We start from the raw sequence: 18,225 nt of genomic DNA on the forward strand, positions 1-18,225 counted from the left end.
AATCATTATTTACGTAAACAATGAATTATTTACGTAAATAATTCATTGTTTACGTAAATAATGATTTATTTACGTAAACAATATATTATTTAGACTTATATTACATTGTTTATAAACAATGAGCAATGTTTCTAAATAAATCATTATTTACGTAAACAATGAATTATTTACGTAAACAATTCATTGTTTAGGGAAAGCAGTTTTCATTATTTAGGGGAATCAAGAATTGACTTCTAAGCTTCATTTTTTTTCTTTGTGTATATACTATAATTCAATACAAGGTATCTCCAAACATTATTTATCAGAAAATGTTCGTAAATTTGTTTATTTTACAAGCTGAAATTGCCGTACGAAAAGAACTGAATGCGAAAACAAACAAAAGGTGAAGGTCATGACCGGGAGTGTTTAGTGTTTGCATTCTCTCCCTGGAAGTTGTTGAAAAAAAGTTTTCCGTCCTAAGTGTTCTGTTCTGTCTCAACAAAAACTGTCTCTTTCCATTTCTCTTACTGCATGATTAAACTTTTTGTTATCTGTAGGTTACACAACACACCACAACTTGGTATGAGCTCTGACGCGATGACGTCACACAGTCGTGTGCAGAGTTGTCCGGCCTTGCCCCATGCATTCCGGCGGAACTCGCGAGAAGGCAACACGCGAAATCTGCACTCTGAATCTCCCGCATTTATCGACATGGTCTCTAGTTGTAGTGTTAAACATTGCCATAACAGACAAGATAGAGATAGGGACAGAAGATTCTTTTCTGTTCCATTGGTTGTCAACGGAAAGGGCAAAGAGACAAGGGATTTGACTGCACGACGCCGGCGAGAATGGTTGGCACAGCTTCAGCTGAAGAATTTCAACAGCTAGGAGATCTATTACGTGTGCTCTGATCATTTTGTCAATGGTAAGTACTCATGCTTTTGTTCACCTGCCTTGGTTAGTCTGTGTTTTATGCAAACTGTGTTGTGATAGTAGTGTGCGGACAGTCGGTCAGTCCTGCACCGAGTGCAGTCTATGACTGAGTGAGTCAGTCTTACACTTACTCTCAGTCAGTGTAACAACTTATCATGGTTGCCCAAAACCATGACTTGTGAGAATGCCATATGTGTGAAATACTTGGATTTGATAATCAGAATTTATTTGAACACTAAATGGTCATTGTTGATACAACTTCATAGTTCAGTTTTAAAGGGTAGATCTGTGTCGAGATTTACTCATTCATTTTGTTTGGGGGACTTATTTTTAAAATAACTCCCAATCCATAATTTACAATACATTTGCCTTTGATTTTTTCTGCAGGGCAACCATCTGTGGGAAGTAAACAGTCCGAGCTGGACACCTACTTTGAAACTTGGGTATGGTGCAGGGACACAGCCTGGCAGCCAACAAGGACAGTACCAGAGACTCAAGGACTGAAGGAGAGGAAGAAGCTTGTGGGGAGTGAGTCAACTCCTTCTCACCCTAATTTAGCAGAGGATGCTGGTGATGGCGACGGTGAAGGTACTTCCGATACAGCAGAACTGGCTGCTCCTCTTCCCGAGAGAGGTGACTGTGGCGGTACTTATTGCCAGACTGAAACCTATGACAATTTTGCCTGGATTTCTAAAGATGAAGAAAAGCAGCTACGGGATGAACTTAACAGGCTGGTGCTAGAAACTCGGGAACTTAAAGACGAACTTGCCAAGAAAAAAATGACACTTGAATCTTTGAGGGACAATGACGATACTGTACGATATTTTACTGGGATTTCTAATTTCTTCACACTTGTTACATTATTTGATTTTCAATCAATCAATCAATGAGGCTTATATCGCGCATATTCCGTGGGTACAGTTCTAGGCGCTCTGCAGTGATGCCGTGTGAGATGAAATTTTATACGGCCAGTAGATTGCAGCCATTTCGGCGCATATTTACCTTTCACGGCCTATTATTCCAAGTCACACGGGTATAGGTAGACAATTATTAAATGTGCCTAAGCAATTTTGCCAGGAAAGACCCTTTTGTCAATCGTGGGATCTTTAACGTGCACACCCAATGTAGTGTACACGGGGGGGGGGGGGGAGTTCGGACACCGAAGAGAGTCTGCACACAAAGTTGACTCTGAAATAAATTTCCGCCGAACCTGGGATCGAACTCACGCTGACAAATCCAGCACGCTACCAACTGAGCTATATCCCCGATTTACTTGCACCGCATTTGCCAACACACTCGCGCAGAGCACTGACACAGTTTCAAGCTCTCATTCATGCATATACGCCTTAACACACCTCTGCAACACCTTCTGTGTCAAGAACATCTGCCAGCAAAGTTTTTCACGAGACTGTGCATATCATGTACCACTACCACAGACTGCAGCCACTTGTTTTCTGGCCAGACAGGCAAAGTATAAAGACAAGTATACCGCCACAGTTCCTTCCCTATCCATGGAACAGAGTAGTGTCCATTATTGACTGTTTTGAAATATATTCATTGAGAGACCCTCCAGTGTTGATGCTATAGCGCTAGTGCACTCACCTGGTCAAACTACAAGCACAACAATACAATTAACCCTTAGGCTGGTTGTCGCGACATATGTCGCGCTACTTTACGTATACTGTCACCTGGTTGTCATGTCACCTGGTTGTCACAACATATGTCGCGCTACTGGCTCAGTCTGTTTGGTCGGTTCCGATTACCTCCCATGGCTGCGAAAACCTATATGACCGTTTTTTGTTATTTTTCTCTCTGTTATTGTTAATTCACCAGTGGCTATGTAACATGTGTTAAAGAATTGCACCAGTGTAATATGGTGCGCCAAATTGATATTACTATCGTTAACTGTTATGTAGAGTTTCGAAACTTCCCGCAGTGGGGCACTGCGGTTATGAAATTAAAGGCCCCTCCTGTTTTTGGAACCGCAGGAGCTTTCTAGTTTGCTGTTAGGTAGATTTTTGGTTCCTCTTTCCTGTCATGCTCTCTTTTTCTTCATGAATTCATTTCTTTTTTCTGCCTTCTTGCTCATTCACCTGTATTTTTTCCAAAAATCGCTTCTTTTGCCGCTTGTCTCGCGATTCATGTATAGTTTAATCTGTTAGTGTTCTGATGTAAGTCCAGCAGTAGATAGGTTAAGCCTATTTTAACATACTGGAAACTGGTAATCTTCCAGTAGGTATTAATTTAGTTTTACTAAAGCCTGCTGGGACACAAGTAATGGGTTAGTGCATTTGTAAACAGGAATCGCTTGACAAGTGGCCCCCTTCATCCCCCCCTTCCTCGTCCTGATATGGCTCTGCGTAGTCGGCTGGACGTTAAGCAACAAATAAACAAACAAACAAACTGTTATATAGGGTTTTGAAACTATCGTTAACTGTTATACAGTAGAGTTTCGAAACTATCGTTATCTGTTATATAGAGTTTCAGAGTAGTGTCCATTATTGACTGTTTTGAAATATATTCATTGAGAGACCCTCCAGTGTTGATGCTAGTGCACTCACCTGGTCAAACTACAACACAACAATACAATTAATATGGTGCGCCAAATTGATATTACTATCGTTAACTGTTATGTAGAGTTTCGAAACTATCGTTATCTGTTATATAGAGTTTCAGAAACTCTATATAACAGCTAACGATAGTTTTATCAAAAGCGCGTTGGTATCGTTCCCAAATGGGAAAACCCTGAAATGCCATTGCAAAACTGTCTTTTTGCTATGAAATGTACATTTTAACTAGAAACATAATTTAAAAAACTACAACATTATTTAGTTAGTGACCGTTCTTCTGTTGTCGTCTTCTCAAATCATTGTTGAGTTTGTTTAATATTAGCTTTATCATTTGTACTTTCGGCCGTACTGTTTTCCACGTGTGCGGTTTGAAGACGGTAGGCCTACTGAATATTCGCGGAAAAGACCATGACGCACTACACAAAACAGTGGGTTTTTTTCAAAACAAACACAAAACAACGTGTTTCCCGAGTGACATCCCCCAAGGCGCGTTTTGGAAAACACTGCATGCTTTCGCATCGTGTACCGTTGCCCACTGCATGCATGCCAGCCGTATGTGTACAAACTGACCCGCACACAGCGTGGTAGCTAGAACGGGTCAAGCTGACACTGACCAATATTTCTGTGAAAACAGGAAGCGTCCTAGCTGTAACGAAGATTTGATTACTTGATTAAACGAAGCAGCGAAATGATGGACTTATCAGACGACAGTTAGTTGAATATGATCTACCAGGGATCGCGCTAGCTTTTTAAAAAACGCGTAAGTCATACGCAACGAAACAAAAAAAACGCGTCACGGACCAATATTTTTGCGTACTACAAAAACACATACAGACACAAACAAAACACGCACGAAAGACTTAAAGACATTCCTTACCTAAATACGGCGAGTTTTCCTGTCGAACTCCGCGCACGCCTGTCGAATAACACCCCTGCTGGCTCCAACCTTCGGGCCTTGCGAGTTTGTTTCCCGCTCTAATACGACTAGACACACTTTCCGCCTTTTGGAAGCGCGAGATGGGAGAGCAGCTAATGTCTGTTTCATTATCCGACAAGACATTATCTGGTACTACCCTCGTTACGTTCGTTTGCGATACTTCGATGCAAAAAGAAACGGACTTTAGTTTTGACGCGCAGATTTCATGTGTGTCGTCACTTCTCGAGCCCTATAGTCAGTTTCAGGATCGGGTGATTATTAAGTCAGAGTAAAAGCGCTGCGTGAAGACAAGAAAAAGTTACAATATTTTTGCGTATGGCTTACGCGGCGCGGCAAAAAAACCGCGTCAACGACTTTTAAAATGCGCCATACGCAAAAATCGTGCGTAAACGCGATCCCTGATCTACTAAATCATGTTGTAGTAATTTAGTGCAAATTCGCTCGAACCAGAGACATGTCTAGAGCTGCTCGAACGAAACGTTCAGCAGCCATTTTGCCGGCATCAAAACATCCGACCACGCCATCGCTATTTTTAGAAACTCTATATGACAGTTAACGATAGTAATATCACTTGCGCGCACCATGCCGCCGTTTTGCGAAACCCTCGTTATCTGTTATTCATAGTTTGATATTTGATATAACTCTAAATAACAGTTAACGATAGTTTCTAAACTCTATTTAACAGTTAACGATAGTTTCGAAACTCTATATAACAGATAACGATAGTTTCAAAACTCTATATAACAGTTAACGATAGTTTCAAAACTCTATTTAACAGTTAACGATAGTTTTGAAACTCTATATAACAGATAACGATAGTTTCGAAACTCTATATATAAGTATAACAGTTAACGATAGTTTTAAAACCCTGTATAACTGTTAACGATAGTAATACCAATTTTGTGCACCATAAATTAAATACCTAATATCAATTACACCTCAAGGCCATATTTCTTTTATTTCTAAAGGGTGGGGTGGGCTTTCAAGTGACAAGCACATCACTGCAAATAGTGGGTATCTAGACAATATTGTACAAAATGATGTCATTTTGGCCGACAGGGGATTTGACATTAATGAACTAGTGGCTATGAGAGGTGCACAAGTGAAAATCCCTGCCTTTACAAGAGGGAAGAGTCAGCTTACAGCTTATGAGATAGTCAACACGCAAACTAGCTAATCTGAGAATTTATGTTGAGCGAGTTATCGGTATTCTTTGGGGAAAGTACACAATTTTGAACTCTGATATTCTGACTGATCTTTTGTTTGCAAGGGAAGAGGAAGAAGTGGTAACACTGGACAAAATAGTCACTGTATCATCTGGGCTTGTCAATGTTTGCACAGCCTAGTGTTCAAACTGAAGGCATTGTTTAGACTAAAGAATATGTTAATTAAACTTACTGTGGTGTCTTGTATCTGATTCTGATGTCTCCCATGAGCAGTAGCAATAGTCTTTCTGTTATTATGTTTTCACTGGACGGAATCTTGAATTTGAAGATAAAGGCATTGTTTAAAGAATGTGTTTTATTGAACTGTGGTGTATTGTATCTGATTCTGATGCAGGTGTCTCACATGAGCAGTAGCAACAGTTTTTCTGTTATGTTTTCACTGGATGGAATCTTGAATTTGAATACACATACATGTATCATGTGTATATATCTGACCTGCTGCTATTTCCTTCCATTTCAAGAGCAGATTTCACTCTTTCTATCACACACACACACACACACACACCACATTAACATACACTTTGAAATCATTTTGCATAAATGTGACATGTATTGACACAACTGACAAAGGTTGAATTATGCTGATTAACCTCAAAATAGCTCTACACAGGAAACAAGATAAGGAGCATTGCAAAATTAAATGGCCTACACTTGAAATGCGAGCACACATTTAAACTACCAATAACATGCAACTGCAAGCAACACTGAACATACCACTACCAGTATTGCAGGTATGAAGCCAAAGTGAATGGAAGAACACTTTCACTAAATGTTCAAAATTGAAATAACATACTGTGGGCATGTGAGTCATTAACTATTCATTATGATAAATAGACCTGTGCGCTTTTTTGCAGAAATAAGTGTGTTCAATTTTGTTGTCATCAAAACAGAACTAGTTGATAATAGAAACTAACTTTCAGTTCCACTGCCAATTTAAACACTGTATTACTTGACTGTACTGATGCAGAACTACGCTGGACCACACACTCTTATTTGTTCCCTAAATCAAGCAGTCAATCCGTGTCACTGGAAACATTGAACAAGGAGAATGAACAATATACCTGGCTGAATAAGTTGATAATCAAACTGCTCATGATTCTTTGTTATTTACAGCAGTGGATGTAAAACAATCACAAAATAATGTCCTGTATGCATCATAATTTATCTTGTAGCACTTGATTTTGTAGTGTGGTCGGTGATCCTAAACAAAATGTATGCCTACATCTGTGCATGATTTTACTTTAAGAATAAAATGAAACAAGAATGGAACAATTAATGACTTCTCTGTGAGTGTGAACTGTGATTTAAAACATTAAATGCCCTCTTTTCTCTCCCTCTTTACAACTTTACTACTGGCCACTTTCTGTGTGTACAGTCATACATGATGTTTGTTTTCCCACACACATGAGCAAGCGAGTCTGGCATTGTCACTGTTTCTTGCTGCGTTTCACGGCTTGTGTTTGCAGCTGCTCCTGGTTCACATCCACTGCTTGTAGAGGCTCAGCTTCTCTGTCCAGCCAGTTTCCAACTAGCTCTGGAAAAACTGCGAGTCTGAACACTTTCAAAGCTTTCTCCACACACATTGCCCAAAAATCACAGTCAGGCAATACTCAGACAATAACTTTATCCACAGTAGTCCACACCATGAAATCGCAGTAGGAGGAACTGGTCATAACAATCTGGCACTGTACTCGACTAAAGTATTGGTGGTCTTTGCGCAGACAAAGCATCCCCTCACTGTTAGATTCCAAACAGAAATGGCGGTCTGCCACAGCACACTCAACAGCTGACTCTTTGAAGGTGAAGGGACGTGTGTGCAGGTTTCTCCAACTCCGGCCATGCAGGTTTCTCCAACTCTGGCCATGAAGGTACAGTGTGCTGACAGTATGTTGCCATCAGAAGTGGCGATGGTCCAAGGAGAAAGTGCTGGTTCATTAAGGCGTTGTGAATGAAGAACCTGAAACATAAATTGAAGATCGCACAAATCAGCATTCAGCTAGGTCAATCGAATGAATATAACTCTAAGACGCACATAATGTCAATGTGCTTTACAACATTAACAATGAAAAGTAAACAACAGATTTTTAACTGAATATGAACATGAAGCTCATTATAATTTAAATATAATATTTTGCAAGCTATTTCAAACTATAAATATATTCAAGACTATCTACAGCTTTTGTCGTAGTCCAGAATACAAACTGAAGCGAAGAATATATCAAAGACAAAGCCTCAACACAATATCCTGAACTGCAACTTACAAGTGAAATCTGCAACACAAGACAGAGAACACTCACGTTCATTCATTATTATATGGCCTTAAGTCTGAAATGGTGTCCACAGCTGAAATAGCTGTGCAACCTTGGCTCTAACCTGATTTGTACATCAAAGAAAAATAAAATCCTTGTAAAGATTAATGAGACTTGTAAAAAAAAGTATGAAGTACACACCTAGAGAAACATTGTGTGCTCAGTTGTTGTTTTTAATGAAAATGTCGCCATTATCTGAAGTCAGCAGCACTACATTTTGGCCATTTTTTGTGACATGACCTTACAGCATATTGAAACATGGTCTACTCTGTCATATTTATGGGACAGAATGTCATGAATGACTTTTCACTGAGCCAGTAAAACTCAAATGTACCTTTGACAAAGCAAAGTTTTTGAATTTTGTCAGTGAGCCTGCAGAAAATGGGGAGACAAAATTTCACAGAAAGTTCATAACTATTTCCGTAAGACTTCATTTTTGTTCACTGATCAGCTCTAAATAATAATTAAAGATCGAAACCTGATATATTTTTGTAAAAAAGTATTTTACAGTATGTTTTGCAGAGGTATAAAACATAAAAAGGGTTGTTTGACTTGTTTTTGCATGTTCAAAAGTAGTTTGAAGTTTACGTGCAGATTTTCTTGTGAAAAAAGAGTTATGAACTTTCCAACCTTTTGCCTTATAAAAAGAGTAAATTGACTGGTTGGGGAACACCTAGCTTTGTAATGCATTTGGATCCACTAGCAGCAGTCACACTGAAAGTTTGCATCAAGTTCATTCATTGGTGTTTGAGTAATTGAGAAATAAAAAATTCTTGTGAGAAAGTTATGAACTTTCCTACTATCTCCACTGAGAGTGTTTTTTGTCCTTAAATGCTAGCCATGAAAGTTACGGTTGTAGTGGAACAGCAATTTTGCATATAAAAGTACATTAGATTTAGATACTAAGCAATTTTTGTCACTAAAGTCAAGCAGTATGCTTTAGTTAGCCATTTTCTCTGTGTCTTGCGCACTATTTTTATGTGAGAGTTACTAACTCATGTCAAAACCCAAAATATATGTAAAATGACTATTTTCAGTTTACAAATTACACTGTACCATGATTTTTATCACAAAAAGAATCTACTGGCTGCTGACTGTTTCTTTCTGAAGTACTTGGCCGTTTTGTCATGAAGTTCATAACTTCACATAACTCAAGCTCATTTTTCAAGGGCGTGTTTAAAATAATGCATTGTTAATAGCAAAAGAGTACATTTGACTTTATCTGGACATTTTGTAAGAAGTTTTCTGAACATCAACCCTCAAAATTACATTTTGATAATTCCAGCATGAATCTGGGTTGACTGCACGGTGTACATAACTTCACATCAACTGACCCTCAGCCCCACAGTGTGAAGTTATGAACACATGCCATGAGTATGATTTATACACAATAATTAATTTACTACACTAAATCACTACCTCAAATGATGTGCTGCTCTTCTCCAGAGTAGGCTGTTACAGTTTGATGTCATTTTTATTTTAATTTACCAGCAGATTTTAGTACGTAGCTTTTCAGTTAAATAAATGATGTGAAGTTATGAACACACAGTCAGCTGACATAAACACTAACTAAATAATGATTTCGGTAACAGTTTTCATGACTGAGTTTGGTTAAGTAAATCATTAAGTTGTTTAGAATTATTTGCAAGAGACTTTAGTTAGTTATTTTAGTATAAATGTGTGATTGATGTGAAGTTATGAACTTTCACAAGTTTCAAACAATTTGTTTTATTTTGGCAATTAAAATCTGATTTTGTAATATAAGTGCAGCTTTAGCCTATACTATAACTCTGTGTTCTCAGTTTGTCATTGTTTTGCAAATATATTATACAGTAACTGTACTAGAGACCAACATAACAAAAATTCTTGTGAAGTTATGCGCACGCTCACATTTTATGATTTTTGTTATCGTTTGTTTTCACAAATGTTTTACTTTTATTACTTAGTTGTATGTTGATTACAAAGAGTAGCTGGAGAGAAAATAAGATGACATATGCACTTTCTTACTTTGGTTTGAATTAGCCATAGTTTGTGATGTCACGGTGTGAAGTTATGAACTCCTAGGACATTCTAAAAATACTTTCAGTTTCTGCCAACTCTTTGAGTCAGACAAACATTTTGGTGTATTGAAATCCTTTTGATGGTACTTTTCAAGCACATTTTGCACAAAAACAGCAAAATTGTAGATTTAATGATAACTTATGCCAATATTTGCTGTGAAAAAATTGTGACAATATTAATTTCTATAAATAATACAGATAACCAAAAAATCTTCTCCACACTTCATCTTCAAAAATTACCTTCATGTTCCAGCTCACCTTTTTCAGATTAAAAAACAAAACAAATTGTTTCCTGCCTGTATAAATTAAATTTATTATACCAATAAAAGTAAATTATGTGAAGTTATGAACTTCCCATTAATGGAGTTCACATCTGCATCATGCGTGGCCAAAACAAGTTTAACTTGCTTGAAATGCAAAGTAATTTGCTGTAGCAATTTGCTCAGATGTCTAAAACAGACCCAATACATGTAGCAACAATGATTTAACAAGTCTAAATTTTGTGACGGTGTGAAGTTATGAACTCCTGCAAACTTTTAAACCTGAATCTGTGAAGTGATCAAACATGAGTTTTCTTAAATCATAGCTGTTCCTTGCGTATTTATGCTAAAAATACATCTCTATTTTCAAAACAAAGAAAATGTTCATTTTTAAAATTGATTTTGTATGTCACAAAAATGGACACCTATTCTGACTTTGGGCCATATTTATAAACTGAAAGCACATTCTTACCTTTGCAGAAATTACAGAGTTCTGACAGCCATCAGGGCTGTAGCGCTTGACATCCCTCACCCAGCCAGAGACAAAAAGTCGGTAGGAATCCAAACGTTTGTAAGCTTTCAGCAACTCTTCTTGCCAAGCACAAAATAATTTACGATGTTGATGTAACTCAGCTCTGGCAGATCGTCCGGATTTGCTGACCAGCACCTGGTTGGAATGTCATACGGATCATTCCCGTCACTCTCCAAAATCTTCTGATGGTATCGCCGCCTCTCCTCTGGTAACAATCGCTCAGAATATGTTCGCTTCTTGCCCTGTCGCTGTTTCTCCATCTTGCTTTCAAGGCAAGGGAAGTCACTCCAGGAAGCATTGTTTCCCGTTTTTCAACGGTTCAAAGCTGTTTTTACTTTTCTCTTTGAAATGAAACGATGAAAGGAAGAGAAATGGAAAGACAGGCATGTTGTTGGGACATAAACAGAACAGAGAACACAAGGGGAAAATACTGTGTTTCAACAACTTCAAGCAAGAAAATGCAAACACTAAACACTCCCGGCAGAGAAAACCCTTAATTGACCTTGACCTTTGACTGTGTTTGAGATCAGTTATTTTCGTACTCGGCTTGTAAAATAAACAAAATAATATCCAAACAACAGCTATTTTAAGATAAGAGTGTGTGGAGAGACCTTGTATTCAATTATAGTAATCACTGAAAGACATAAAACTTAGTTCAGAAGCGAATCCTAGAAACCCCTAAATAATGGAAAATGTGTTGGCTAAACAATTCATTGTTTACGTAAACAATGAATTGTTTACGTAAATAATTCATTGTTTACGTAAATAATGATTTATTTAGAAACATTGCTGATTGTTTATAAACAATGTATTATAAGTCTAAATAATATATTGTTTACGTAAATAAATCATTATTTACGTAAACAATGAATTGTTTACGTAAATAATTCATTGTTTACGTAAATAATGATTTATTTAGAAACATTGCTGATTGTTTATAAACAATGTAATATAAGTCTAAATAACATATTGTTTACGTAAATAAATCATTATTTACGTAAACAATGAATTATTTACGTAAACAATGAATTGTTTAGGTAAATAATGAATGGTTTACGTAAACAAAAAATTATTTAGAATTGTTTTACATTGTTTATAAACAATTACTTATTTAGCACATGAGCTTCTAAATAATGATTATTTAGCTAAAACTGGTGAAAAAAACATGAAAAAGTATCCAAATAATTATTTGACAAACGGAATGCCATACTATACTCGTAGCATCGTCAGTCCACCGCTCGATGCAATGGCAGTGAAATTGACAAGAAGAGCGGGGTAGTAGTTGCGCTAAGAAGGATAGCACGCTTTTCTGTACCTCTCTTTGTTTTAACTTTCTGAGCGTGTTTTTAATCCAAACATATCATATCTATATGTTTTTGGAATCAGGAACCGACAAGGAATAAGATGAAAGTGTTTTTAAATTGATTTGGACAATTTAATTTTGATAATAATTTTTATATATTTAATTTTCAGAGCTTGTTTTTAATTCGAATATAACATATTTATATGTTTTTGGAATCAGCAAATGATGGAGAATAAAATAAACGTAAATTTGGATCGTTTTATAAATTTTTATTTTTTTTTTTTAAATTTTCCGATATTTAATGACCAAAGTCATTAATTATTTTTTAAGCCACCACGCTGAAATGCAATACCGAACCCCGGGCTTCGTCGAAGATTACTTTACCAAATTTTCAACCAATTTGGTTGAAAAATGAGGGCGTGACAGTGCCGCCTCAACTTTCACGAAAAGCCGGATATGACGTCATCAAAGACATTTATCCAAAAAATGAAAAAAACGTTCGGGGATTTCATACCCAGGAACTCTCATGTCAAATTTCATAAAGATCGGTCCAGTAGTTTAGTCTGAATCGCTCTACACACACACACAGACAGACAGACACACACACACACACACACACACACACACACACACACACATACACCACGACCCTCGTCTCGATTCCCCCCTCTACGTTAAAATATTTAGTCAAAACTTGACTAAATATAAAAAACCATCAGGTTATGCACCCGATGCTTTTCCTGGTACCCGGAAATGCACCTCCAGGAAATACATCCATTTTGTTTTCCTTTTTACATTTCGTCAAGTTTTGACTAACATGTTTTAACATAGAGGGGGAATCGAAACGAGGGTCGTGGTGTATGTGTGTGTTAGTCTGTGTGTGTGTCTGTGTGTGTGTGTGTGTGTGTGTGTGTGTGTGTGTGTGTGTGTGTGTGCGTGCGTGTAGAGCGATTCAGACCAAACCACTGGACCGATCTTTATGAAATTTGACATGAGAGTTCCTGGGATTGATATTCCCGAACATTGTTTTCTTTTTTTCGATAAATACCTTTGATGACGTCATATCCGGCTTTTCGTGAAAGTTGAGGCGGCACTGTCACGCTCTCATTTTTCAACCAAATTGGTTGAAATTTTGGTCAAGTAGTCTTCGACGAAGCCCGGACTTCGGTATTGCATTTCAGCGTGGTGGCTTAAAAATTAATTAATGACTTTGGTCATTAAAAATCTGAAAATTGTTAAAAAAATATTTTTTATAAAACGATCCAAATTTACGTTTATCTTATTCTCCATCATTTGCTGATTCCAAAAACATATAAATATGTTATATTTGGATTAAAAACAAGCTCTGAAAATTAAAAATATAAAAATTATTATCAAAATTAAATTTTCGAAATCAATTTAAAAACACTTTCATCTTATTCCTTGTCGGTTCCTGATTCCAAAAACATTAGATATGATATGTTTGGATTAAAAACACGCTCAGAAAGTTAAAACGAAGAGAGGTACAGAAAAGCGTGCTATCCTTCTCAGCGCAACTACTACCCCGCTCTTCTTGTCAATTTCACTGCCTTTGCCATGAGCGGTGGACTGACGATGCTACGAGTATACGGTCTTGCTGCGTTGCATTGCGCTCAGTTTCATTCTGTGAGTTCGACAGCTACTTGACGAAATGTTGTATTTTCACCTTACGCGACTTGTTGTCTCTCTATTGAATCAGATTTATTTGCGTTAGTTACAATATTTTACGAATCTTAAAGGCTTTAATCGCAAAAGGGATTTTTCTTGCTCTGAATTACCAAAACTTTTCAAATCAATAAAACCGTACTTTATTGGCTCAATGTTTAAGTAAATCCCACCTGCTGGTTGACTGAAGTTGCTTGGGATCCCTCGTCTGGCCATATTCAGCAATCAGTATTTTTAAGCGAGTCGACGACTGCGGGTCAAAGAAGAAATCTCCAATTCCAGCAGCGCTACCTTTCTGTCGAACATCATCATTCAGCATGCAAAGAAGTTCTGCCTCCTCCAGGCGAGACTTGAGTTTAACCAGCATGGCGAGCAGCGGGTCATCAGAAGCCGACGCAAGACGACTGACAGTGCTGCACAGTGCTGCAGAGCGCGCTTGTTGTTTCTCCAAGTCGCTCTTCTGGGATTTGTTTTCTTTCAAGAACTCGTCTTCCTTCTTCTGGATGTCGGCGGTTGCATCCCGACATCGTTTGTCTAGAATATTGCGTAGTTCGTCAAACGTCGTTTTAACTTTGTCTTTCATGGCTTTGAACTTAGCAAGACCGTCAGCAGCAGCAATATCCAACTGACAAACCTGTAACACAAATTAAAATAATTCCATTTGCCATCCTATGCATAATGCAGAGGGAGAAGAGAGGATGGGAGTCATGTGTTCCAGGTCGTTTTACAGTGATAGAGTCTGTTTTTACATTACTGATTAATAATGTCACCCCCCGCGGGTTAGGGGGAAGAATTTACCCGATGCTCCCCAGCATTTCGTAAGAGGCGACTAACCGATTCTGTTTCTCCTTTTACCCTTGTTAAGTGTTTCTTTGTCACAAAGATGGGAGTAGCATATTTGTGAGGTGAAACCACGTCGTGTTTTTAACCTCCCTAAATGTTGTACAGGCGAGGAGTAGAGATGGGAGATCGTAATTCACGTGTTTCATGTGTTTCACGCACAACTGGCTTTAGATTGATATGAGCTGTGTTTGAGACATGTAGCTGGTCAGGGGTAAATAACGACACAGCGTTTGAGATTTTCAACCGGGAAGGTTGTCGGGCGCGTGTCAGACTTGTTCTGGGAACAAGTACTCTTTCAAGAGACGGGTCTCTTAAGGTAAATGATTTACTCTGTTGTATATTATTGACGTTGGAATACATAGGTGGAGCGTAAAGGTTAGTGTATACAAAGTGCACCCTTAGTATGAAGCGTTGAGAGAATTATTGATGTAATTGTTTCACGGGTTTTCATGGGGAATTTCTTGAACATAATTGATACGCATTTATGTTATGTTTAAGACGGTCATGCTTTGTATGGGGAGTGTTATTCATTGATTAAGTATTAGTTTGGATATTGAAGGTGGACGGAATGTGAAAGTGGAATGAACGAGAATGTATGAGTGGTACATGAACGTTTGGAAGAAGAGATGGTTTTAGAGAATGTTGTATTAAGACTTGGTTAAATTCTTTAGGAGTTTCCATGAGGGATTTCCATGGCGTATAAGGGAGGGTCCTTACACGGGAGAAGCGCGAGACGATGGTGGAAGCAAGGGACCACCTCGGCGCAGATGACTAGACGAGTGGAGTCTTCATCGATACCGGTCGTAGCTGACGACGGTTGTTTCCGCTACGGGCGGAAGGGTTTCTCGGGGAGAAACCTGGAAGGTGTGTGTTGGCATCTTCAGTGAGAGGTGTGTTGGCATCTTCAGTGAAAGGTGTGGGTTGGCATCTTCAGTGAAAGGTGTGTGTTGGCATCTTCAGCGAAAGGTGTGTGTTAGCATCTCTGTGTGTTGGCATCTGAATTCATTATTCTACGAGGATTCAGCGAGACAAGTAAGTGAACTGGCGACATGCAGTGAGCCGTGATACGAACTCGTGAGTGTCTGTTGGTACCTTCTTGTGTGCGTTAATCTATATTTGAGAAAGTATTGTTATAATATGTATTTACATGCCTTGAGTGAAAGCTGGAAGATTGTGCGAACTGTGTGTCGAAAAGTTGTTTCGTATTGATGTATTTAAAGTGAAGAAGTATGTTGTTTTTTTGGTTGAGGAAATAATGAGCCTGCATCCTCCCAGATTCTGTTTTGAAGTGTTTGGTGTGAAAGGGTAGAGACAGTGCAATAGGGCAGAACACGTACATTAAATTCACATGCAAACCACTTCGTGACAGTGGTGACCCCGACTTAGCCCTAAATAGGTTTTTGTTTCTAAGGATAGATTTTTGTTGTAGTTAAAAAGCAGTTGCTTCCCTTTCAGTATTGAGAAGTAGTGGTTGAGAAAGAAGTGCCTTTCGTGTAGCTAAATATACATACTTTGATAATGTGCGTGTTGTAGTGAGTTTGTTTATGTGTATGTCATTGGACATCCCCTCTCCAGCTCTAGGGGTCTACGTAGTTGTATAGTTCTTACGTAGAGAGGGCCTTAGTTTCTGTTTGCTTCCTTTTCTGTGTATTTATTATCTATCTTTCTATCTAAATTCTAGCTCCCTGTCCTATAAGTTTTTTTTTTAACTATTTTTCTTAGATTCTATCTTGGATTGATTGTTGTGTGTGATTGTTGTCGTTGAGGTGCAGGCTTATTTTAAATAAAATAGTATAGGGTGTGCCATTTTTTTGTGTGTGTATAAATTCTGAAATTTTGTATTTTGTTTGTTTGGACTTTGATATTTTTTTGTTTGAGTTGTGTACTCTGGCTAGAAAAGTGTTTTTGTTTATTATTGTTATTGTTGTTCCTATTTGTAGTTGGATTAGTAATAGGGTGATTATCTTCCTTATACTAGTGTTTGATATTTAGTTGTTGGTTTGGGGAAAGTTTTGTTTATTTTTTTTGAAATTTATATTTTTTGGTTAGTAGTAATTTGTAAACATTTGTACTTGGACAAATTTTTGGGTAAATTTTTTGTTGTTGTTGTTGTGAACATTTAAATTTTGTTTTGGTTTTGCTCTGGCGATTGATTTTCCTTAAAGGATCTGACGCTGGTTAGTGGTGTGTGGAATTGAATTTTTCATTTAAAGTGGGTTATTTGGGTTTGAGAAACTTTGACATTTCTAGTTAATTTTTTTAAATTATTTTTTTTGTGGTTGATGTTCTAAAGTTGTTAGTTTAAGGTTGACTTTGATTGACAAGTGTTTGAAGCTGCTATTGATTGTTTAATCTGATATTTTCTAAATTATAATTGTTTGTTTATTTTGAGACTGGTTGTGTAAATAGTTAAGTAGTAAACAATTTGAGGATTGTTTTTAAAAGGCACAAGATTTCTTTTAGTTTAGTATTTTATGATACTCTTTTGTGTGTGTTTAGTATTGCGAGAAACTGGTGTATGATACAAACTTTTTGATACTTAAACAATTTTGGGGATTTGTATTACTTGAATCATTGTATTACTTTGAGATTACTTTGATATTGTGACATTGTAAAGATGGCTGAGCATAGTGATACTGGTGGTAGCACATATGATCATTATTTGGCATTGGGAGAGAAGCATGGCTTAAAGGCAGAAGCTTTGTTTAAGTTTGCTCAGGATCATATGGATAGGGAAGAGAGAATTCAGGAAAGGGAGGCAAAGAAAGTAGCAGCTGAGGCTGAGGCAAAGAAGGTACAAGCTGAAGCTGAGGTGGAAGCAAAGAAAGTTGAGGCTGAGACAAAAAGATTAGAAGTTGAGGCTGAGACAAAAAGATTAGAAGTTGAGGCTGAAGCAAAGAAAGTTGAGGCTGAGACAAAAAGATTAGAAGTTGAGGCTGAGACAAAAAGGTTAGAAATTGAGGCAAATAGGGATGCAAAGAGGTTAGAAGCAGATACTGAAGCGAGGAAAATGGATTTGGAGTTTAAGAAAGCAGAAGCGCAGCAAAGTACAGGTGGAAATGCAGGTGGGAGATCAGGTCCCAGCATTAGGCCCCAGTACCCAAAACTCCCCATGTTCAAGGAAGATAAAGATGACATTGACAGTTTTTTGTTCAGATTTGAAACGCATGCAAAGGCGAACAAATGGAATGATTCAGAGTGGGCTACGTACTTATCTGCTTATCTGGAAGGTGGAGCGTTGTCATTGTTTCATTCATTGTTTTCAACGGGTACTTTGTCGTATGAAGACTTGAAGAAAGAGTTATTGAAGAAGTTTCAGTGCACTCGAGAGGGATTTCGTGAGAAATTTCGCAGTACGAAGCCAGAGGCTGATGAAAGTTTTGGCACATACGTAACAAGGATGACGCATTTGTTCAACCGTTGGTTGAGGTTGTCGGATATAGAAACCTCATATGAAGCATTGTTTGATTTTGTTTTGTGTGAGCAGATCCTGAACAGTGTATGCACTGATTTGGCAGTCTTTTTGAAAGAACGTGATTGTAAAAATTCAAAAGACATGATTGCTAGCGCAGAAATGTACAAATCAGCCC

At 37.7% G+C, this 18,225-nt stretch overlaps 1 protein-coding gene and 1 long non-coding RNA gene across 2 annotated transcripts in view; one reads left to right on the top strand and one right to left on the bottom strand.

The window, feature by feature from the left end:
• The window catches only part of LOC138982487 (E3 ubiquitin-protein ligase TRIM33-like), a 41,581-nt gene that overhangs the window by 3,001 nt on the left and 20,355 nt on the right, over positions 1 to 18,225 (bottom strand). The window contains exon 4 of the mRNA XM_070355792.1: positions 13,966 to 14,426. Coding sequence (XP_070211893.1) covers positions 13,966 to 14,426 — 461 coding nt within the window. The remainder of the gene's footprint in view (positions 1 to 13,965; positions 14,427 to 18,225) is intronic.
• Positions 288 to 4,748, top strand: LOC138982497 (uncharacterized). The gene is made up of 2 exons (XR_011460880.1): positions 288 to 904; positions 1,300 to 4,748. It is a non-coding gene; the product is annotated as an uncharacterized lncRNA (long non-coding RNA).

The sequence above is a fragment of the Littorina saxatilis genome, linkage group LG12 (genome assembly GCF_037325665.1).
Source record: "Littorina saxatilis isolate snail1 linkage group LG12, US_GU_Lsax_2.0, whole genome shotgun sequence".
Lineage (NCBI taxonomy): Eukaryota > Metazoa > Mollusca > Gastropoda > Littorinimorpha > Littorinidae > Littorina > Littorina saxatilis.